Source organism: Manduca sexta, chromosome 10, assembly GCF_014839805.1.
Source record: "Manduca sexta isolate Smith_Timp_Sample1 chromosome 10, JHU_Msex_v1.0, whole genome shotgun sequence".
In the NCBI taxonomy this organism is placed as follows: Eukaryota; Metazoa; Arthropoda; class Insecta; order Lepidoptera; family Sphingidae; genus Manduca; species Manduca sexta.
Window position 1 is genome coordinate 1,829,345 of NC_051124.1, and position 25,797 is coordinate 1,855,141.

The window sequence follows — 25,797 nt, forward strand, 5'->3', positions numbered from 1 at the left end:
CTTTACCCGAGCCGGGATTCAAAACCCAGACCTCAAAATTGTCGCAACGCACACTCAATACAACTACGCCATTAAAAAGAAAATTGTCAAAATTCCATCAATCCATCAGCAATCAGACCCTTTTCCTTAAAACATAAGTGACCAGCGGAGGGAGCCGACGGCAATACATCACGCTCGTTCGTGTGACCCAATTCGGAGCGTTTGGAGCGCTTTATGTAAATCGGACTGCGCTTTTCCCGCTTAAAGTCGGATTTCACGCCTTTGTTATTTACTCCAAAGCGTTTTTTAGTAGAAAATTCTTTTCGGTTATTATGTTCCTCAGTAAAATATTCTAATTATTGTACGCTTTATTATTGAACTATGCCATTTAATGTTGTTTATTAGCCATGCATTGATAAATAAAACAATAAAAAGAAAGTAAATAGAATTAAATTTCGCACAATAACAATAAAATTAATAAAAAATATCCTAAACTTATAAAATATATTCATAAAAATGATATTTACAAAATTAAAAATCATTTATTTATAAAACCATAAAAACTGCACTCATTTCAATATTTTAGAGCGTGCGTATTCATAGATGACGAAATTTTGACGTACTTTATCAAAATGCCCCTGAATGTCTTCAGAGTTGCCAAATTCCACTAAAAACAAGACACTGCCTCGATCAATACAACTTTCCTTACTTTGCATCCAAAATAGCCCAATATCTGCATTTAGATCTAACTAAGCATTTTAATCCGATACACTTCGTGGCTTCCGTCTAGTCCGGAGCCACTAGTTCACAAGTTACCTTCGCCGCACGATTAGTCTGCGGGACAGTCCCCCCCTCTCCTCAGAGTTACCCCTTTGACTTCTTAATTGCTTGTCGAACTGGGAATAACAGACCGAATGTCTGTTGAAATGTTATGTAAAATCGCTGGTACAGAACGCCTGAACTATATAGAAATTTGAATAAATTGAAGATTCGCATTATTTTAATTTAGAGTTAGATTCTTCAAAGTATTCATTCGGGAGGAATTATAGTTAGGTATAAAGTATAGACTCGTGAGGCTATTTACAATGTTTTAATAAAACATTTATAAAATAAAATAAAATAAAATACTTTATTTATCACGTAGGCGAACAAAGTTGCACTTATGATACGTCAAAACAAAGAATAAGAATAATTATTATTTCTAAACAACTATTAAAATTACTTATATAACTATGGACATTTTAAATTAGGGATAAAGTTTATACAAAAGACAAGGTACAAACCGAAGTAACCAGCTCGGGCTGGCAAGTAGGGGGAAATAGAAGGGTAATAATTAATTTATTTTTGGTCGCGGCGGCAAAGTTTTTCTAGGACACATACACATTTTCCCGGGATAAAAACTAGTGTATGTGCTATTCTATACTATAATCTATCTCTGTGGCAGATTTCATACAGATTCGTTCAGCCGTTCTTGCACGATTGCGTAACAAACATCCAAACACTCACATTTATAGTTTTAGTATAGATAATATGATGTAATCATCCCATTTTTATTCTTGTGATTAAGATTAGCAACGCTTGACTGCTTTGGCTATTAACATCCTTACTCCAAAGATTTTTATTAAAAAATTACACTAACAACTTGATACCATTAAATAGTCCAAGAATAACTGGCAAAGGAAAAATAAACATTCCCCTAAAATACTGAATCCTCAATTATCCTACAACCGTAAAAAATCAACGCAGTTATAATAATGGCCACTTGAAGAACTCGTTTAATTAAGTTAAACAAATTTGGGAAACAGGAATAATATCCGCAAGTCTCACGTGTTTGCTTTGCCTGATACCCTGGAAATTATAAAAATAATTTAACATAAGAGTGAAACGGACTGCGGAGACGAAAGTCCGCAGATTGAATATCAAGCAACACATCTCTGACTTTTATAATTATATGTGTATTCTTCATCAATTCACGCTTGCTTTAACAATGAATGAAAATATCAGAAAGAAACCTGCATGCCTGAGAAGTTATCAATAAGAATTTCAAACGTATATGAATCTGCCAACCCGACTTAGGCTTGTGTGGTGGCGTAAACCCTCTCAATAGTAAAGGAGGCCCGTACCCAGCAGTGGGCAGTATATGATACAGAGCTGGTATTAATAATTAGTTAATAAACCCACTAAGAGGTCGTAACTTGGGATATGAAATTAAAAAGCAAGTCCATTAATATATATTTTTAAATGGGGTTTATGAGTTGTCCACGGTTCAAAAATATATAATGCCAAATAGGAATCTGAAAAAAATACTATAACTTCCACTGACTTCTAAAACCCACACAAAATATTGACCTAACCTGAGAATCGAACTAACATCACAAGGTAACTATGACATAAACATATAACACCATAAACACCTGAACGCCGTGTGTGTTCGGTATCCACGTTTAATCAACAAATTGCTGGACAAGGGATGGTTATCCAGCTCCCGATATATTTATTGGCTATAAAATTAATTGAGGACACTATAAAACCACGTAAACATACCACCCCTGATGGTAACGATAATAGCTTGAAATGGGTAAACAATGTTCTTTGGAAGCAGAACTTAAATGATTGCAATGTCTAGAAACATCTAGTTTTCTATATCTTTATCGAGAATGTCTAAAAAGATCTACTAGTCATCTATGTCTTTTACATTTAATTTGGGCTCAGAACTCCACACTTTTTAAAGCATATTGCACTAACGATTTGGTAATTTTTTTAGGACTGTCTGCTGGCACTAACCATATTTTGATGGATCTATTACTTAAATCGTGTTAGGAAACATCACTTAATATGCTTCTACTTAACCAAAGACTTCGTAAAAACTGACAAATATTTTTACAAACGTTTTGAAAAACTCACTAAACTGATAAAATACAAAATTGATAGTCAATTTATAACACTCAAATCGAGTCAGTTGGCAACTCTTTGAACATTCAAGAGAAATACTTGCGAGGAATAAAATAAAATTGAAATTCACAAAGCCCTTTGAAGTTCGATATCTCAATAAAAATCTGTTTAAAAACTCCGCGCGAACTCCATTAAGTCGTTAAAAGATGGCGATCAAACGGTTCGTGCGAAATTTTACACAAACAGAATAATATGAATTTAATTAAATTATTGCCTTTTGAAGTGTTTTAGAAGAATTTTTACTTGGTAGAGTTGAGCTGTAATATTTTCTAGAACTTGAATATTGGAGTGGTGTTGATCTCATGCATAAAACCGGTATATAATGACAGCTTTACTATTGTCTCTCACCACCCCCGTCAGGACGTCCATGTGATAAGCCAGAAATCTACCTTGGTCTCTGTCGAATGAGTTTTCATAAGCGGTGAACACCTACCATCTCTTTTAAATGTTTAAATACTTTCTCCTATAACAAATAAAATATAAAAAAAAAAAAAAAAATACAAATAAAACGTATGATATAAGGGCGCTCTCACAGCGCGAGGCCCGCCCCGCGGCGTTACAGAAACCGCGCGCGGTAGGTAATTTAATTATTAACGCCAGGCACTCGGTACACACGCGTGCCCTATACAATTCCTGGTGGATTACACCACAACACTATTGAGGTAAGGAAAATAGCGGAATGCCAGTAGTTTCTTTTCCAAAGCAGCTGTGTTGGTTGCTAGATAATTTCCCTTCTTGAGTCGCTATATTGTCTGAACCCGGAATAATTTTCTCTTACATTAGTAGTTATGGTTTTGGTTTCTTATTTATTTGACAAGTTCCATTTTATATGACAAAAACGATAATTATTCACTTTAGTAACTACAAAAAAATTAATAAAATAATATAAACAAAAATGAATTCTGCATTTAAGAATATTTATGTTCCATACCTTCTATCGCTTTTGTTTTATACCTTAGGGCACGCGTTCGCTCGGCCCGAGGCTACGCGCTTTAACAGAACAAACACGGCTCTAATGAGCTCGTCAATGGGAAATAATAAAAGTTGCAACAGTTCCGCGAAACGTTGCGATTGTTGCCCTTTGATGTGGAACGGCCTTTATATTGCAAATGTTTTATGAATAACTTGAATATAAATAAGATAAACGACCAAGACATACACATAGGTCCTGAAGCTATATCAAAAAAGTCTAGTATCGTTTTTATCAATAATACAATTAGGCAGGATTGTACTTATAAAAACCCAGTCCCGAAAGGAATATTGGCAAATTACACAAACATTTGAACCAACATTGAGCTCGCGACCTCTCGATTCACAGCTCATTACGCGCTGTCTTCGGCGGTGTAATAAGCATAATTATTAAGCATGAAACAACACTTGTCTTTGGTTGAAGAGTGCATAGACGCGATACTTTGTTATTTGAAGGGTTCAAAGAAAGAAAGCAACTTGCTTAGTGCTTACATCTCCACATGTTTGTTCGGTCTATAGTCAAAGTTTACTCCAACTGCCACACGTGTCACATTGAGTTATAAAAAAAACAGTCCATTAACTGTACACAGTATCGGCATGCAAACGACGCGATTAAGCGCGAAGGGGATTATTGTTGCGTTCAAACCGAGCGTTTTCAATTTCCACCGCGCGAATTATTGATAGCCGTTCGGACTCGCTATGGCGTGCACATTAAATATGTACGGAACAATATGCTTTTAGTCGGTTGGCATTTTAGTACAATAGAGTGGTTGTAGCGTTGTAGTGTTGTAGCATTTGTAGTAAACAATTGTACTGTAAAACGGAGAGGATCGGAGTGAAGCAGTGAAAATGATGCAAATAATAAATTACCTGGATCAATAAGGCAACTTCATGCCCTCCCTTGAGCTTGAGCATTCGTGCCATACATTTGCGGTGCACAATTTAAGGGAAGTATGCGAAGATTTACGAATAATCGGTTTAAAAAATCAGTTTGTCTTTTTGAGAATTTTAAACTACAAAAGTTATTAGTTGCAAATTAATATTGTGTAATTTAGGAGATGCACAGAATCAACAATTTAGTGGCATTTCCCTGGTGGTAAGATATATTTTATATCCGTCCGGATAGCGAACACCGTACACAAGGTTATAAAACCTAAAATAGTGGCCCACGTACAATCAGCAAAGTTGGCGGTCGACCACCCTAAGGGTCAAAATAACTTGGCAAATTTGTTTTACTACGTTTGGGAGGCGGGGTTTGGGATCGATTGCATAGATCGATATCAGTCGTAAGTCTGTTGGCTACCTGCAATGACGTTACGTAACACTACCGAACCGCTGCTGAGTGTATAATAGAAAACGAAATTAAAATTGATGCGCGCACGTCTATGCTATGACGATAATTCCTATACTTGTAAGATGCATATCGTCGGCGTAAGGAACGTAATAACAAAAGTTTTATAGTTTGGAGACAATCGCGATTTACAGTGTTTATATTGTTAAAATTTTTGGAATTATTTTTTTAATAAATAAGAAACGACATTATGTTAATTATTTTATATCATCATATTATATGCCTGATTACCTTCTTTTTAACTTTTAACAAACCAAACTTTATGTTGTATTCAAAAAATAATCATTTTAAAGCAATTTCCGCCATATTTGTCACAACTATATTTTGTTAGTAAATTATGATTAGCTACTTTTTTAAGCCGTTTTTTTAGTTTTCGGTCTCTTTAAACCCATAGTCTATAATTAATTTATTAAATAAATTCAATGGCTGCATAATATTATGATTGAATTTTGAATCGTAAAAATTTAAACTGTTCAGTTTATTCAATTCGTTCAATAATTCACATTATAATAATAAATCATAGTTAATAGATTTTATTATTTGAATTGTTATTTTATTTTATTTCAAAAACTTAGACGATAACATTTTATTCCAATCTCTGTATTTACAAATATTATGTATTAACATTAAAGTTAAAATAATTGACCTAAAATTATTAGCTTCTTGGAGATATTGTTTTTTATTTCCTCTTAATGATCTTTTTTTATCTTAAATATGAATAGTTTTTGAGTTAATAACGAAATACCTTTTTTTCATCCTAATTTGAACTATTTAACACCTTTTTGAAGTAGTTAATTGGACTATTTATCGATATGCAGCGATTATTATTTATTGAATTTGAGGCGAGTTTAAAGATTTTATGTGTAGGTGGTAATATGCTTTTATTAGAGTAATATTGAAAGGCCAACATTTTTATTGCTGCAGATGTTGTTTGAAAAGAATAAATATATCACATAAAAATGGTTTTGTTAAAGAGCGCATTTTTATCAATGTTTGTATTGACACCGGTCTTACGTGGACGCATTTATCGTTAAACTGAGTCGATTGTTATGCTATTGAATTTAGAGGCATTTAAAGATTATAAGTGTAGGCGTAGATTTGAATTCTTATTACAGTAGTATTTGCAAGGCTAACATTTTATTGCTGCACATGTCCAGTTTGTAAATTTTAGTTACTTTCTTTAGCCAATTATTTAGTTTTCGCTGAGTTAAAACCCAAAGTCTATAATCAACTTACAGTTATTGATTTTTTACCGATTTAATAGCTGCATATTATGATTGAATTTTGAATTATATAAATTACTTAAACAGTTTATTTAATTCGTTAAATCATTCACATAATCATAAATTATTGTTATTCGTTTCATTATTATAAATTATTATATTTTTTCTCAATTGTTTTTATGCTTTTTTGAACATTTTATTTACTTTTAAAGGACATGTCCGTTTTTTGTATGGGCGCTGGTTTTATGTTTCGAATAAATTCCAACCAACCTCAAACTTATTGAATAATAATGTGCCAAAAATTAGTAACTTGGAGTCATTAAATAATAATTTTAGACCCTTCATTGATAAGAAAAATAAGAAAGAAAAGTCATGGCTGAGTAATTCATACAAATAATTTCACGATTCGTCAAAAGATATAACTACCTGTTTTTTACATAAGTAAGTGTTATTATTATCATTTACGGATATAAAGGAAAAATTTTAAAAATAAGAAAATTTGAAAAAAAATATTTGCAGTAAGTAATTATTTTCAGAGATAACTAAACAAGATTTTTGATTACTTAACTTTTTCGGGATGCCTTCCAAATGTAATAACGTTTATATTTGCAGAGTTCATTTTAAGTGTAATATTTAAAGTAAATAATTTTTTAAATCTCACAATCAAATCTTTCAAATAAAATGATTTATTTCAATAGGCTCGTTTTGTGAAACAGTCGATGAGGCTCACGCACATATCGCTACGATATATAATTATCAAAAGTTAAAATCGAATATAGTAGATAATATATTTGCAACACCAATAAATAATGAGATACACATGTAAAATGAAATTTCGTAGAAAGTCTATGTAAATAAAACACATTTTTTGTTACTTCAGTGATATGATTTAATTGTATTCATTACAAGTTTGATACGCTCAGCAGGCAGGTTGAGTAGAGTGTGCGCTCTGGATCGGTTGGCGATGAAGCTCTCATCCGCATCCTAGTGTATACATCGAGGGACAGTGGTTCTCTGTAATACAATTAAATTATATATTAATTACTAAAATGTATTATTCTAATAATATTTTAACGTAATGACTACAGTGCCAAAATAATAAAATTTATATGGGAGCAGAACGCCAGTGCGGCCGACACAAAATACGTGGGTCAAGTACGAAATAATCCAAATTAAGTAAAAAAATCAGCTTTGTTTTCCATAATTGCACACATTTTATTGAGATAAAAATCCCAAATTTGCATTAAATCGGATTGTAATTCTACTTTAATTCAGTGCTACATATTATGTAGTTGTAAAAGAAACAATAATAACAGAAACCTCTGGGTTAAACTGGGTGGGACTTAAACGTCTATAAGCGGATCTTACAAACGCGCCGACATAGTTAATTACTCTAGTAAGAAATCATATTACCACTACTTAAAATCTTTAAACTCGTCTAAATTCAATAAACAATGGACGCCGCTTTCCGATAAAGGCGTCGACATGGAACCGGGGTTAACAAAAACATAAAAAAATGTCGTCCTCTAACAAAGACCCTATTAATGTGAAATCTTTACACTTTTAAACTGCACATGTGCAGCAATAAAAATGTTGGCTATGCAATATTACTGTAATAAAACAAATTATCGCCTATCCATAAATTATTTATACTCGTCTATATTTTTGGCATTAAATAAAAATTATTAATAAAGGAGATAGAATTTCGGGCGTCTTCTTCTTTAAATTGGAAATTTCCTCCTTATTTCTTAAATAAGGAGGATTTAAATTAAATTTCCTCCTTATTTCTTATTTTTTAAGTTATCGAAGAACCTCTTTATCCTCTTAATAACAATTGTATTTTTTAAGTGCCAATGAACACTAAAGATTATTTTTCTAGACGTCATGTTATCCAAATCGAATGAGCTATCACTCATATTTTTGGATCTTTATAATACATAAATTGACACCTTTTTGAGCTTATTGACTGAACTAAAAGGCTTACCGGCCTGACTTAATATATTCCCAACATTAAATTAGAGTTTACTATTAAAAGTTGACGGTAAAAGTTACGCTTAATGCTACTGCTGTTTCAATATCGAAAACTCTGAATTTTTAACTGAGATCAAGAAAAGATAGGTAACACCTATAAGTATAGTGAGTATACCCGTCGAAGTAGTTTATTTTTGCATTGAGTACTTTTAAGTTTTCCAATTATATTTCTTTTCAATATTTTGACATTTGATTATTCGTAAAGCAACTTAAATAACATACTACATAGATTACTACAAGTATGATCAATAGCACTATGTTAATTTTTGGCAAAAAACACACAATGACTAATGATATTTGACCCTACGATAGATAGGATAACTTAAGGATTAATATAAAATATAATAAGTAGCATATTGAAGTCTGTTTTACACAATTAAAGGAATAAGTATTCATCAAAACTCAATAATATTATAATTATATTTAAAAGAGCTTAAAAAGGTGGTCTATGTTGGCTTTAAATATAATTAATTATGATGACCAATAATTAAAAAAAAAGCCATAAACCGCGATTTTCTCAAAACTGCAAAATTTTAATTATTAGTTCTCTGCCCTGACGATATTTTTCCCACGCATATTAACATCCACTAGTTAAAATTAATATTAAAATATTATATAGTATAGTATGACTGATTTACTTACTGTAATATTTAATTCCCGGAATATATAATCCATGGTGCAGTAGTCACATGACGGGTCGGCGACTAAGTAATTAAGAGTCCAGTAAACGAACATAAGTCTACGTAGTGGCAAGATATCGGTGTCCGTAAACGAAAAAATAATTGTGAGCAAAATACTACTGGTACTCAATAGTTGCGTGCGCGTCGTCAATCAGTAAAATACAACTAAAGTAAACAATAATAGTTATCTGCTGTTCCTTTCGCACATCTCCAAAACTGTCGTAATTGGTGAAATATGAGACAGGGGCGTGTCTAAATATCTCGGGACATTAGACCGGTCAAGCAAAATGTGTTTGGAAGTGTACTAGCACCAACTTGTCCGATTGTACATAAGTGTGTCTCGTTCCGGGATCTGCATATATCCAGTTCCAGACAGGCCAGCATAAATTTTTCAACCGGGAATAACCATCTCTCATCACTCGACACTATCCGAATTCCACTTCACTTGCCATCAGGTACAGTGAGTTCATTTTCCCGTGTCCGAAAAAAAGGTTTTAGTTCTTTCTTATTGTACCAGTACAATGACCTTTCTGTAACAAAATTACTTGGTATCATTAAATCACTCGTAATCCCTAAGATATTCTAAAGTCTTGTGTAGTGAACTCAAATTAATAACGGGCTTAAAGACTCAACTTAAGCAAGATAACTTATGCGCAACAACTCGTCAGCAAAGCTAACTTAGCTTATTGCAGGGAGGCGCCCTGCAGAACCCTTTATAAACGTATGTTTATCACCCCTAACGGGTAAGAAGGGTATTAAAATCGTTTTACAGCGTTATTTGTATTAAATTATGGATTATTAAGGTCTGTACCTGAACAAATTATGTCAATTATGTGTCTTTGTCCAATTAAACTCTTTTAGACTGGAACTTTTTTACGGAATACGTGCTTTGTCGTCCGTACGTGCTGTCTTTGTCATAATTGATTTATTTATAAGGAAAATATAAAATGTCGGGAGTACGTAAGGTTTTCATCCAATCAAATTAAAAACTGAACGCATGAATGTGAGATTTCAAAGAAAAAACATTCAAGATGTTTTGCCTTAGTGGAAACTAAAGGCGTTATAAAAAAATATATGTTTAGTTAGACATCATTTGCTGAAATTATAGAAACATTCTTCGTATAAATTGACACCAATTTTCCCAAGAGGATTCACGGATTCATTCACTAGAGACCACGCAGAACTACCTAATACGATCACATAATGCATTTCATCCCAATCTCTTCAGAGAAGCCATAAATAAAATGAGGTTCTATTCAGGTAGCCATCGATGAAAGGCAAATTTAATGCTGGCCCATCTTTGTAATGGAATACGACGGCCATAGATTATCTACCCCTGATTTGTGGGTCACAAGCTTCTCAAGACGTGCACTTTTAAGTATATTAGTTTCTACAAAGGGTAGGAAAAAATGGCGCCTTTTTTCTTAAAAAAATAGCTGTAATTTTTTATGGTAGTATTACAGATTCTTTATTATTTTGTATTAAATATTCTATTATTTATGTTATTTGTTTGCTCGATACAAATTCGTAACCTTAAACGCTAAAGTTTTTATTCACAATAAGAATTTTATTATCCGAACTACAGTTGTAGTACAACAGTAAAGTATTATGACATCATCTAACATTCACCTCTGGCTCTTAAAGGACGGGAAGTTACAACTCACATCACAGCGCCATAAAACAAGAAAAAATCTTTAACTCGAAAACATTTTATAGTCGCAAATAAAATCCTAAATCAGAACAAACATCCCTTCCGCGCGCAGTCGTAAAACGTAACCGCACAAAAGAGTTTCCTTGTTTTTAAAACCTTTTATAAAAAATAAAACGCACGACATCCTGGCACAAAACATGACACGTGTCGCACTCATTAAAAATAAAAAATAAAAAAGCTGTCAAAATCGGATCGCGCCAAGGCATTTCGATTTCAGAACGTTTGAATTTTAAAATGATACGCAACTAAATTCGAATGGTGGTGCTTATGAAGTGAAGTTAGGGAGTCTGTGCACACTCTATTTGGACGATTAGTAGTCATGAGCCGCCGATCACGTAGGTCTTTACTACAAGCACAGCGCATGAATAAAAATGCAGTGGAATGTGTTTTTAAACAGACTTTACGATTTAATATAGTCATTAATGTAAAACTCACTGCGAGAAATTATGAGTGGAGATTTGAATAATAATAAAATGATGCCGGGGCAAAAAGTGACGACTACCGGAATATTCGGAGGCGAATGAAATACTAACGAGGACCTTTTAAAGATAATAAACTATGTTTATGGTAGGTATATTCCACATATATGTAAAGGATAGGGTTAAAAAAAAATTGGATTAAACTCTTTAAAAAATAGTTATACGAGACCATTTAATTATATACATATTTTTTTGTAAAGAGACAACAAGAAGGATATTGTATCTTAGAATGACCAAACTTAGACATACTTGACCACGAGTCAACAGAATACAACTCACAGACCCTAACCACTATGTGAACAAGACTGTCGTGTCCCCGCTTCCTTTTAAACTACAACAAAATTCTAAATGCAGCCATTTTGCGGCAAAAAAACAACGTCTCCAGCTTAGTTTTCTTTGAAAACAACCACTTTCATCAAAAAGAAAAATGCCAGCGTTTGCTTTTAAACAAATCCGGCGTCCAATTTGCATTGAGCGTGGAAACGAATCAAAATAACGCAAAGAGCCTCTGTCTGGTGCAGTCTCTGTCCTTGCGGTCGCAGCGGACTGTGACTCAGAACTGGGGGTAATAGATGGGGCTTGGGCGTAGTACTCACCAATATAAGTTGCTCAAGAAATTCTAAATTTCAAATCGTCTGTAAACTATTGTACTCTTATCAACACTTTTTTTACAAAAATAAAATTAAAGGTGATATCTTTACTTCATCAAAAGAAATGTTTCAATTAAACTTAACGTGTATTAACGTTTTGAATTTGTTACATTTCAAGTTTTATATTTGTTCCTCTAATTTTGTGGCTGACTTTACCTTATGCTTGAGTGGAACGTTGTAATTTAGAAGAATATTTAAAATGTAGATGTGTCTGTTATTGGCTTCGGACATTCATTTTAAAATGCCGTTTCCCATTAAGGCATTGTCGACAAAGGCTAAAAGGACGCTAAACCAAAACTCATTTTCAAGTATTTAATTTTAATTTTCATGAATTAGAAATTCTTACGGTTACTTGGTACTTTATACCTTTAACTTTAATCACCCTTTAAACCTTCACCACCAAATCATTAGGTAGTAAATTTTATACCAGCTCAGCCGCCGATTAATGCCAAAAAACCCTCTTCCAGTATCCCTAAATTCCTGGTCCGGTTCGTAAGACGTCAGCGAGGTGGTCTGGATGTAATCGCGTCTGCGTCGGCGGAATCCCGGATATTCCGGGATATTCCGCATCCAACGGCACGCGGCCACCTCTCAAAATGAAATTCCGCATCGGTCAAATAATTTTCAATTTGACCGACTAACTTTGTCAATATGAAGCTTGTCCTGAATTTCATAATATCCGGCCTGCAATTTGACCCACTGATGGATACATGCCTTTACTAATAAGTCCTTTACCAATAAGTAGTATTTTGCCTATGCTGCTCTAATATGATTTTACTTGACCAACATATTCTTATGAAGTATGAGGTGCTGAACTTGATTGAAGATCTAACTCTATTTTGAATAAAACATTACCGGATATATACAGGCTGATCCCGGATCATACAGTTATTCATTCACATTGTTTTGCTGACGGTGAAAAATTTTTGTAATGACACTACTCCGGATTGTTTTTGATTCGTGTAGTACTCGCCGAGACGCGTCCAACGACGTATCACACGTCGCGCTCCGGCCAAAAAAATGATTTTTCCCGTTCGGTTGACGAGTATATATATACCTAAACTATATAAACACAAATTTATTAGAAGTTATTAAGATTATTTTCAAAATTTTTATATACTTACCTGAAATACTTACCGTTCTCGTCGTCCAGCGTTGTCCGGCGTCGTATATCGTTGACGGGTTTTACAAGTATTTTTATTATTTTGTATGACGAGACGAGCTTGCCTTTCGCCCGATGGTAAACGATACGACTGCCCATAGACAGTAGAAACATATCCAACACCTTGAATTACAAAGTATTATTTGACAACACCTTGAATTACAAAATATTGTTTGGTATTCCACTGCGCTCGCCATCCTGAATGAAATGTTAAGTCTCATTATGTCCAGTAGTTACACTGGCTACAATGTCCTTCAAACCGGAACGCAACAGTGACTACACACTTCTTTCTACTTGGCAGAAATAGACATTGCGGTGGTACCTGCCCAGGCGGACTCTCACATACGAGAGACCTACCAGTAACAATTTGTGGATGGCGGTCGCTATCCGTGTATATAAATATCCTACCAACAGCAAAGATACATAAGAATAATTAAATATAATTAAACCTAATACAAAAGCAAACAAATACGATGACGTAATCAATCATCGTTATCAATTAATCACGCCAATGAAGTTCATAAAACAGTTGTGAGAGCTAATTGTCGGCCCCTGCTGATCGATCAGCCCACTCATTTACTTAATTACTCTTTATTAATAATGCGGGTGATGGGAAAGTAATTTGGTGATGACAATTTCATTCACCCTCATAGATAGGACTAAAATTTATAGGAATATTACTTTCTTTTTTTTCGAGTAAACTTTATCGTTGGTCAGTAAGCGGTAAATCGATGCCTACGATGAATGGTAGTTGGAAGATACCTCATAGCAGGATATATTGATTTGGAAGGGCATTGAAGACAGTGATATCACTTAGAAATATAGTCTTACTTATAAACTTGTTTTAGCGTTAAGAGGTGGTTAAGAATTGCTTATATAGCTGTCAAAAACATCACCAATTCCTAGTTTAAGCCTTATTAAGAGGCAAGATGGCGGGTTTTGACTTACAGCTGATCGAGAAAATTTGTGTTTTAACTAAGCATAGCTTTGCGAATTTTTTATAAGTAAGACTGATTATTTATAACGTAGCATCTTATGTTGACGAGTGCATTTCATTGCTATACCTAGCTTGGTATTCAGAGATCTGAATGGTGATATTATTTATAAATTCTACTTTCTTCTATTCAACGAGTTATTCGTTCGTCTCGTCATTCACTTCTATCGAGTAAGTATTAATTAATATATCTGTTGTTGCAGACGTTTCGGCATGGTAGACAAGCGTTTCTGCGTGGAGGGAGGTTCGCGGTGCGGCAAGGGCGAGGGGCTGTTTGTGTTCGCTGCAGAGGGCGGCCGCGAGCTCACCGACCTGCTCAACGTGTATAGCCATGAGGCGCAGTCCAGGCTCAGTATAGCCTCCAGGAGTGGGTCAGGTGAGGAGGAACTATAAACTTTCTGATACGGCAGTCTTAATCATAATCTATTTACTAGTAGCCTGAGATTTTCTATTGTTTGGTGGAGCTAATCTCGTAAATGTTTTGATTGTAAAATATGTTAAAGCTACATCTACATCGGACACTTTTATTCCTGATTCCGCTCTTTATTAAATCTACTAAATAGTCATAATATTGTTACGATATATTTTATACAAAAAAAGTCGATAGCCTAATTGGGTGTGGAACGGACTGCCAAGACGAATGTCCGTAGGTTAAAATCCGGAGAGCACACACCTCTGACTTTTTTAAAATCATGTGTGTATTCTTTGTGAATTATCGTTCGCTTTAACGGTGAAGTAAAACATCATGAGGAAACCTGCATATCTGGGAAGTTCTCTATAGGAATTTCGAAGGTGTGTGAAGTCTACCAATCCGCACTAGGCCAGCGTGGTGGACTAAGGCCTAATCCCTCTCAGTAGCAGAGGAGGCCCGTGCCTAGCAGTGGGACATTATATAATACAGGGCTGATATTATTATATTATTATTTATTATATTTTATACATCAAAACCTGCACACAATGTTGACTAACCCAATTTTCGATCACCAGTGATGGAAAAGCGTTTCTCGGACACGAGCTCGTGCCTGGACGACTGCTTCCACCCATCCATGCGGTCGGTGTCGCCCTCGTGGGCAGGCCCCGCGAGCCACACGATGCACTGCCTCTCAGAGCTGGACGGCAGCGTGGACGGGGACGATAAGTTCCGAAGACCCACGTCCCTGCCTAGGTGCTCGAGTTGCATTGGAAAGATCAGTAACTTGACTAGGTAAGTGATTTTCGTATGTTCACTTAGATGTAAAATTGTAATGTCGGACAATGTTTGAGCTGACTTTTTAGGTTCAAATTTTTATATTGTGTGTTAATACTTATTGCACCAACTTTGAATAACGTATAACATTTTTGTGATGTAACTTAATTCTAGTCCTTATAAATATTAATCGACCTAAATAATTTCCCACAATCATAATCCAACCCTTTTAATTCCAGGTCATCAACAATGGGCACACCAGGTTCAATAATGTCTCCAGTATGGACCATGGACAACATCATCGAGAAGCGTTCAGATTCTGACCGCGCGTCGATCTACTCTCGCTCGAGCGGGAGTGCCTCGGAGTACAGCGTGCCTCGCAGCACCTGCCTCCTGGACAAGAGCTTCGACTCCAAACGTGCCAGTCCTGTAGGCTGCTGCACGCCAACCGTGCCAGCCAAGACTGGCGCGTGCCAGTGTTGGCAGCAAAAGCCTTGCTGCTGCAGGAAGAAGCCCTTTAGTGGACCTTATGAGAATTATGACGTACCAAAGACACCTATGCCTTTGATACAGGTATATTTTTTATATTACCTATCTGTAACTTGTAGATCCTGACACTTGGGAATGTTTATAAGGATATCTTAATTACAACAGTTACAAATTACATATGTTATATCACTCTTTGATGACTTCAAAGCTTAAAGTGACGAAAAAACAAAACCCTTGAGATTTATACTTTGCTTTATTGATAAACAAAGGAAGACACATAAACGAGTACAGGTCTACCGCCACTCTTAATATTCAAAGAAATCCTTAAATTCTTCAAATTATCGTCTCTTCTTAAGAAGTGTATCAATTTGAATATTTGTATTTCCAGGAGCACCCAGTGGACGGTCACACTGACCCGTCAAGCCTGTACGACACACCAAAGAAACTGAAATGCGTGATCAGCGACCAGCCGTGTGGCTGCGAACACCAGCAGGACACAGACAAATGTGATATTAGCGTAAGCGAAGAACCAGAACAGGCCAACTACGTCAACGTCACCCCACTGCCCAAGAAACCTGCCAAGGAAGTCGACTACGGCAACTACGCGAACATAGACTTAAATGCTACGTTGGAGAAGTTTCAAAATTCCCTGCACATTTTAAGAAGTGCTGGATTCAGCCAAGAAGAGCTGGATGCGTTAGAGGACATTCCAGAACATGATGACGATATATCAACAGCCACTACAAACACTGTCCACCCCTCTACAGAATGCTGCATGCATACAGAAAATGCGGAGAGCAGTTCAAGCAACAGCAACAAGAACTATTCAGATAACATTAGTAGGATCAGTCATATTTCAGATCCCACTCATTCTGACGCAGACCTTACCATGAGCACTCGAAGATCAAGCTCAGCCGACTTCACCAAACGTTACGACGACGATTATACCAACGTGCAAATATGTTTCACACCAACTGTTCTACGAAAAGCTACAAAGAACGACAGGATCAACGAAGGTTCCCTACAGCTTACCAGTTTGGAAATCGTAGAATCCAAAGACAAACTCTTTAAACCAGAGACCAAAACTGAGAGCACGTTCGTGGCAAAATTTCGAGATGCCGTCAAAATCCGAAGGTCTTCGAGTGTCCCGAGTAAGTCAGATAAGAATAGGGACTCGTCAAGTTCAAACGATTCAGGGGTTTCGACTGGTTCTCTGAAGCATCACAAGATGGACTTTGATTTCGAAGTGCCAGGGTCGAAGTGTATCAAGAAGAGACTGAGCACGAAGCAGGTGCGGAAGGCACTGATGCAGCCGCAGGCGTTCGTGAAGTCCAACTCCTCGGACCCGCTGAAGAACCTGACATTTCAGTTCGAGGAAGTGGCGACACTCACTAAGTCTAGCTCGTGTGATGTCGACACTCTGACTAGGAGAAAGAAGACTAACGGTTAGTACTAATATATTCCTCGATTAATAGATGAGAGCATAAATTTCTTTATGAATTCTAAGTGTTGATTTAACTTTTGATATGTAAATCCAACTAGAGTAGATGATTAATTTAATGTGAGAAATTATTTTCTAAAAGTTTTCTACTTTATAAAACTTATCAACAATCCTTATTTACTCAAATTCTAATTACAAATTACCTTTCCTTCTTACCTATCTACGGACACATGTATAATCAATAATTCTTCCACAGTGGAAACGGAAGCTTCAGCACGTCACAGCCAAGCCACATCGAAAAGCACGTGGAGCGGCGCATCAGACACTTCCGACTACATGGAGTCACTGTCGGTGTCCTCGGGAGGGTCAGCAGGACCTCCAGAGAGGCACGCGGCGAGACCTCGCTCGGGGAGAGAGTACGCGAGTGTCGACAGAGCTGCTCTAGCTGCTATGGCCTCCGATGTTTGAAAAAAACTTACGCCTTAATCGCTGGCATAAAGTGTGGAAACATTACTTCTTTGGTAGATTTAGGATGGTGGTATAATAGTAGATTTCTTGTGTAGCTGGCTACACCTATTAAACATTGCCAACAATGTGAAGTGGTTTAGTATACAATACTATTCTAAAAGAATTGTGTATATTACTGCGGTATATATTTAGTTGTAATGATACCAAATTTTGAGAAAGGACTATTGTGCTTAACGATCTAAGTTTAAGGTTGAATAAAATTGGAATTTTTGTTAAAATAAAATAAAAATCCTTAGGATTCATAAAACGGTATAACAGTCACATAATCATACAATTATTTATAAATATTTTTATAAAAAATATCTACTATACTACTTTGCCAAGGCTTGCAACACCGAATATATTTTTTTAATCCAGTCACCATGCTGTACAGATAAGTGTAAATATACTGTATATAAGTACATAAAGAATTACTATGTTCCTATGTACATTTAATATAGAGTGGATTCATTACGAATTTAGTTATTTAGTAGCGTGCCAAAAATGTTGCCAGGTAGAACGGTTTTTGGTGATGGCAATCTATAAGTAAAACGTAACAATATAGTTTTGTATTAAGCGAAGTCGTATTTCATTTATTTGTTTTAATATCAGCATGTATAAATGTTAGTGTGTAGTCATAGTTTCATTATACTTAGGTACTTAAATTATTTGTGCCTTTGCATATAAATAATGTCTTTCATTTATTTTTGTTACCCTTATGTACAACTTTACTTTTTGAATAAATGAAAGAGAAATTTGTAAGTGAATGTTTTATTTCGTACGTGTTAAATTAATATAGGTTGCCTGTACATGTAAGCAATAGTTGAATAACAAATTAAGGATTTTTATAATGAATACTATATCTCATATCCTGCCAAATAAAAAATAAGTCAAATCTATTCCCAAGACAATCAATTTACCGATAACTTGAAGCTACAGTTTTTACTTTTGCGCGAATGGTGAAATTTTCTGAAAGGTCACCTGACACAACATATAACTACTTATATGCATAAATGCGGTTTGCAAATTGTTTTAATGATAATTAGATTTTACATAAATTACGAAAAGGAAGCTGGCAGGAATCGAGTTATATTTGTATCCCTTTGCCACTGCCATTTATTGTAATTTATCAAAAGGTAAACTATTTTACTTACTAAAGCAAAATAACGATACATGCTTTTATACATTCGGTACTTAAAATAGTTCATTAGTGGTCGTTTTAGGACACCAAATGGCGTCATAATAAATTTACTAAAAAACAATAAATTTTCAGTTTGCTATTTAGTTTATCAGGCGCACTAATTATTCAGTTTCTAAATACTTAAATCTTTCCTTTTTTTAAGACCGCTTATCTAAAAATTTTAATTAGATTTACGGCATTACGTCCATTTGAAATCTGATTTCATTCAAAACGTTTTTTATGGGTTAAAAATAAATAGTGACTATACAAAGGGTCATAATTATACACTTATTTTAGTTAAAAAAGAATCAAATAGTAATCTGGAAAGTCAGTCATTCTTGCTCTCGCGGTGCCATTTTCATTTTGACAAAATAATAATAAATGTGGATTGTGGTAAATATTGCTCTGTTCTTATGATTAGGAGCATTATTCAAATTATGAACGATACTACGGCCATTATTTCTTATTGGGTTTAACAAAGTTAGACCACTACATTTCCTCGTTACATACTTCTACAATCAGCATTTTGGTTAAAAAAATGTGAGTCTTATACGAAATTTATAAATTATAAACTAAAATCCGCATCAGATTAATAAACAGTTTTGTGAATAATTCCTGAAACACGCACATTTAATAATTAATATAACTTATTGAGAAAATTTTAATATGATTTTGACATTTTTATATCTATTTTATATCGTACAATTAACACTGCCCAATTGACATAAAAACATATTTTCATAAGACAGTTGCGTTATCTACCAAACAGTAGCTTGTAAAAACGTGATCAAATATAGCTATTTGACATAAAAATTGTTTTATTTCACCTCCTTTACCAAAATAAACTATTTCATCATGTTTAGATTTACGGCACTGCTGCACGGGCTATCTAAAACGAAGGAAACGCTCTTCTGTTATCCGCTGGCGTATTGCGAGGAAACAAACACCCATATTATGAAACTATAAAATGAAGAACTTTCAGGTATTCGACAGAAGAAATCAAGCTACAGAAATAGAATCAGCAAACAGCGACAAAACCCAAAATAAATGTCAGTAATAGTATACCTTACGAAGGCTAAGATAATCGGTGCCTTAGTCCATGCAATGTGATAAATATTTGTTCTGTCCAGTGTTGTACACAAGTTTCATGGTATCGTTTGGATATCTACCACGAAATACTTTGGTCACACTCGCGACACCCAGACATAAACATAAATTCAAAGGTCTCGGAAGTTTATTTTATTACGAGAATTGAACTCGTGACCTCTCATTTTCCAGCCCACGTCCAGGGTAATACAAGTTGGAATTCAAACACTGTGTTTAGAGATTATAACGCCAGATGTGTCTTCTTAAACCTAAATTCAAGTGTGATTTATTATCATCAAATTTATTAAGTAGTTCGATCAAGCTGCATTCAAATGCGATTATTAACGTCTAATCTATTTTTGTTTCGATTATTCGATTATTTTCTGTCTGAGGTTATCGCTCGAAGGATCTATTTCCAACCATTATTTTATTTACTAAATTCTATTGTTAAAATAAAGTTTATATATTTTTATAAATATGAAAAACATTTTTGTCTCATATTATTCTTACCACTCAGATAAAAGTGTCTAGTTTCACATTAACGGCCATAGGATAGGCCACGAGGAAATCTACGCACTTGAAAATGCTTATAAGAATTTCGTAAGTATTCTTTAAACTCGTATTACTCTTCTGTCAGACATAACCGTTGATTGGCACAGGCTGCTTGGCGGCAACAATAGACCAAACTATGGTACCTACCACGGTACCTACTCAACGGGCTCTCACCTAGGAGAAATTTACAACCCAGTAACATAGTGTACAGATTCAGAATAATGACACTTTCGGTTTCTGTAGTGAAAACTTTCACTAGGCCGACCCTTGGTAATTGGAATTTATCGTCGAAATAACTCATAATATACAAATAGCATTTCGATTATTTCAAATTTATATTGCCCTGCACGTGACTCCATTTTCTTGGAAGTCCTTACACGATTACGATTATTTTAAATAAATGTGTCATGCGGAAGACTCTTGGAGAGAAGCTGTTTATGTAGTAACTATAACTTAATTATCTATTTTTGTTAAAAGCCGACCCTGTTATTTATAAGTTTGAAGGACATTCAAGCCAATGCAATAAACAGACTTAAATGGATTAGCTTATTAGATCACATTATACTGAGTACATACTTGTTAGAACTACGTTAAACTGTGATAACAACGATATAATTAATAATATCAGTCCTGTATTATATACCGTCCCACTGCTGGGCACGGGCCTCCTCTACTACTGAAAGAGATTAGGCCTTAGTCCACCATACTGGCCTAGAGCGGATTTGTAGACTTCACACACTTTCAAGTTCCTATAGATAATTTTTCAAGTATGTATTTTTTCTCACGATGTTTTCCTTCGCCTTTAAAGCAAGCTATATATAATTCACAAAGAATACACACATAGTTGTAAAAAGTCCGAGGTGTGTGCCGTTGGGATTAGAATTTGCGAACATTCGTCTGGGCATTCCCTTCCAACTAACTAAGCCATCACCGCTTTCAATTTTAAATAATACATATCAAAATTAAATTGCGTGAACTACCTTCTTACAAGTTACCAGGGCTATAAAGTTTATAATACTACCGGGCTACCTACCGTTCTGAAACAGTTCATGACACCGACAACCAGGCTTAAAGATCTAAGATTCTAAAAACTATATACTCGTTCAATAAATAGTTTCTTTATTATTCTACATCTTATGGGCTCAAAAGACAATTTGTGTTATCCAATATGTCTATTGGCCCATCTCATCGGATTACAGGATACATAGAGCAACTATTCTCGCTGATCCAATTGCGGAAAAACTTTTCGGACAATAAAGACCCTATTTAGAGCCTGTTTCATACTGTATAAACGCCGAATGTAATGTAACACGACTAAATATAAAAGTAAATGTCTCTTACAAATGGTAAACAAAAGTGCAATAAGCATTAATTGTGTTATACTTAATTGGGAATTAAATTGACTTGAAAATTATGAAATAGGCCCTATGTAGCGGGATAAGAAGTAACCTATTTATTAATTCAGAATATAATCTAGATACCAAATTCATCGGTGAAAAAGTACAACAAATTCAGTGGTAAAGTTTATTTGTAACATCAAAACATCTGTAAAAAAATTCAAAGATTTACCATTTTTGTTTGGTACCAATATAAACACTGACAAATCTCGTGAGCTTCTCTAAAACAATTGAAACAATCTAAAGAATGAAGGAAACGAATTGTTTTTATTATGATGTCATACAGTACGTAATGATGAAGTTATTGTGATTCCTAGATCATTCGTATGCGAGTGGAGTAGACATGCTAAACGGATTTTGAGACGGTTTCGATTATTGCATAGTTTATTATATTTGAATTGCTTTGTTTTATTCAAGGTTTGATGATGCAGATCAGCTGGTTGTGTGTTAAATTGTTTAAAATGCACGCAATTTATTTATTAAGCGAGATAAATAAAGCGAATATTTGCATTATTCTGTATAACTACGATTCTTACAACATTTTTATCAAACAGTTAACTGTAGGTCTATCTTTAATGTTATTAAGTTTTCAACTTAAGTACATTTCCGTAGATACTCATAATTTTATAATTTCTCTGTTTATCATAAGATAATCACTAATATTGTATTAAAGCAACATACGGATATGTTTTCTCTATTTTGACATTCTAGTTTATACTTCCACTACGTATAACGAACTTCATACTGACCATATCATCAAAGGTAACAAACATATCTTTACTCTACCGCAAATTTATGTCAAATAAAATATAACTGATAATCGCATCCCTCGTTACTATTCCTTTAGTAATAATATATCAGCCCTGTATTATATACTGTCCCAGTGCTCGGCACGGATCTATACCGCTAGTACCTCTACCACGAGTAGGTTTAGGTCTTAGTCCACCACGCTGGCCAAGTGAGAATTGGCAGACTTAACGTACCTTCGAAATTTGTATGGAGATCTTCTCAGGCATGCAGATTTCCTCCACCGTTAAAACAAGCGATAATTCACAAAGAATACCGACATTTTGGAAAGTCAATTGCGTACCCTTGGGTTTGAAACTATGGACATACGTGTCGGTAGACCGTTCCTCTCCCAACTAGGCTATCGCAGCTTTTTTTCTATTCCTCTAGAGTTCTCTAGTATTGTAAATATGTCTGAGCAGAGACGACACCATGAAGGTTGTCTATTATCTACATAAATTAACTATTAATAGTGTCCGAAGCCTCATATCCGACGCGTACCCGCACTTCAGCGTTATGCATTTTGCGTCACTCAAAGAGGTCTTAAGTTACGTCATCTCGGGCCTTCCCAGCATCCTCATCTCGTGGATTTCACAACTTATAAAGGACCTCGAAACTTGCAATTACCATGTTGGGAAGCCCGTAAGGTTGACCAATATGACCCTTGGTTCCCTTTTACATAACGTTCAATTATACAATTTTGACCTTTATTGAATGGAATTTTTAATGCATTAATTTTTTTAGCTTAAACCAACAATCTTATAAATGGGTCATATGACGTCAGAAGTCACTGCGTACAGACCCCCGAAATATCAAAACAATGGTGGAGACGCTACTAGCCTTTAGAATGAGGGTTTGCTTGAGACCTCTCGAAATATCAATCATATAGAAAATGTAACAGCGAAGTGTTGGATGTCCTGCAAGGTGGACAGAGGACTTGATAAAGGTTGCAGAAACACGCTGGATTCAGGCCGCTTTCGACAGGTCCGTCTGGAAATCTTTGAGGGAGGCCTATGTTCAGCAGTGGACTTTATGTGGCTGATGATGATGACAAAATGTAAAAAACATCATGTTGGTTTTCTTAAACTCCAAGTTCAGCGTGAGTGAGTTTTGAGCCGGTGAGGAAATATACATTTTAATTGGTTATAAAAATATGCGGATAAATATAAGATATTTGTGAATTGGATTTTGAAGTAGCAATAATGTTATTACTATGCTATATGAGACGACAACCAATGTCAAGACGAACGCAATGCATTTTATAATTGAAAGTGGCTTCGTGGGTGATCTAGTAATCAGGCCAGTAGATCTCACCGTTCAGGTAATGTGTCAAGGTGACAGATTAAGTTAGTTAAGTTTTTCGTCCCCATTCGGGTAGCCGCATTATAAATTCTTACCAATTTTCCTTCTTTAATTTTTTTTTATTCCTTTGACTGACAAGACGAGCTTGCCGTTCGCCTGATGGTAAGCGGTACGACCGCCCATAAACAGTAGAAAAACTATCCAACACCTTGAATTACAAAGTATTGTTTGGTATTCCACTACGCTCGCCATCCTGAATCATGAGATGTTAAGTCTCATTATGTCCAGTAGTAACACTGGTTACAATGTCCTTCAAACCGGAACACAACAGTGACTACACACAGTTGCTTGCCGGCAGAAATAGAAGAAATAGAAATATTATTTTACGCAACCCAATTTCTTTAAACTGATAAAATAAATATCCGTGTTTTAATATGATCAAATAAACACAAGGACTGACCCTGACCTTGGCAGTGGAGGTCAATTTCACTGGCGATAGATAGTCAGCTCCGAAGGCATCGGACTGTCAGTTGCAATTTTCGTTTATGCTCCACGCAACTGTTCGTGTTGTTGGGAAGCTTAAATATGGACATTATTCTAAATAACTAGGTATGTTTTTTGATCATTTAAAGAACGATGTATGAAATAAGATATCTAGGTAATGATGGATTGCGTCTGTCTTGTTCATACTCAATATTACTTTAAGTTTCAATAGTAAAGAAGTATTTGTCCAATCATCATTTATGATTTTTTGATATAAGGTACAATTAGAACATAAAAAACTTACTATAATGGCCTAGAAAGTACATTTTCATTTTCCTTAGGCTTTTATACTTTTTAACATTCCTTAACATCTTTTAGATACGATTGAATCAGAGCTAACATCACCTACACTCTATTTCCTCTATGCATTGAAAACATAATAATATGAGGAATTTATTGATTGGAATTTCCAAGTTACGATGAATGTCGATTTTTAAAGGCCACTTACAAATTAGTTTCTGAAAAACTGTGAGTCAGTTGTTGTATTCATATACACTTTTGGTATTTTCTGGTTTGCAGCGTTATCAAATGACCCAAAAATAGTTTTATTATAGCCATTACAATTTGTTTAAGTAGTCATTAATAGATATCTAGAAACATTTTTATTTAAAAGTTTTATAGAGAAAAGAAAAAGGTTACATATTCTATAGGCATTTTTAAGTAAAATCCTTCATTAGATTTTTTCGGAAACACACAGATCAATTATAATTAAACTTCAAATTATTCAACCTTATAGTTTGAAATAGGTTAAGTAACGTTTTTACAGACTAACTTTTGCAAGCTGAATTATTGAAAATTGAAGAATTATCTTCGAATATAAGCATATTATGTTAAAATCCGCATTAATTTTCAGTCAGCTACATTGTTAGTGATATTCAGATAATATAAATAAGAATCAAAACGTTTACTTTTCCATTCCAAAGCATTTGAGACATGAAAAGCGGTAATTAGCAAAACAATAAGTGTTAGTTTCTAATTAGAACCAGCGGACTGAAACAAAAACGATATATACATTTAACATGCTTTACTTGCATTTATTTTAAAATTAATAAATGTAAAGATCTTATACATTAAGTTAGGTATGTTATTCACGTAAAATTATTGTATTTTGTAGGTAATAAACCAAACGTATCGGAACTTAACTAAA

General features: G+C 34.7%; 1 protein-coding gene across 1 annotated transcript in view; it reads left to right on the top strand.

The window, feature by feature from the left end:
• The window catches only part of LOC115441799, a 175,845-nt gene extending 157,279 nt beyond the window's left edge, over positions 1-18,566 (top strand). The window contains exons 6-10 of the mRNA XM_030166705.2: positions 14,385-14,557; positions 15,169-15,385; positions 15,607-15,940; positions 16,245-17,301; positions 17,554-18,566. Of these exons, the coding sequence (XP_030022565.1) occupies positions 14,385-14,557; positions 15,169-15,385; positions 15,607-15,940; positions 16,245-17,301; positions 17,554-17,765 (1,993 nt within the window). The 3' untranslated portion in view covers positions 17,766-18,566. The remainder of the gene's footprint in view (positions 1-14,384; positions 14,558-15,168; positions 15,386-15,606; positions 15,941-16,244; positions 17,302-17,553) is intronic.
• The last annotated feature ends 7,231 nt before the right edge of the window (positions 18,567-25,797 follow it).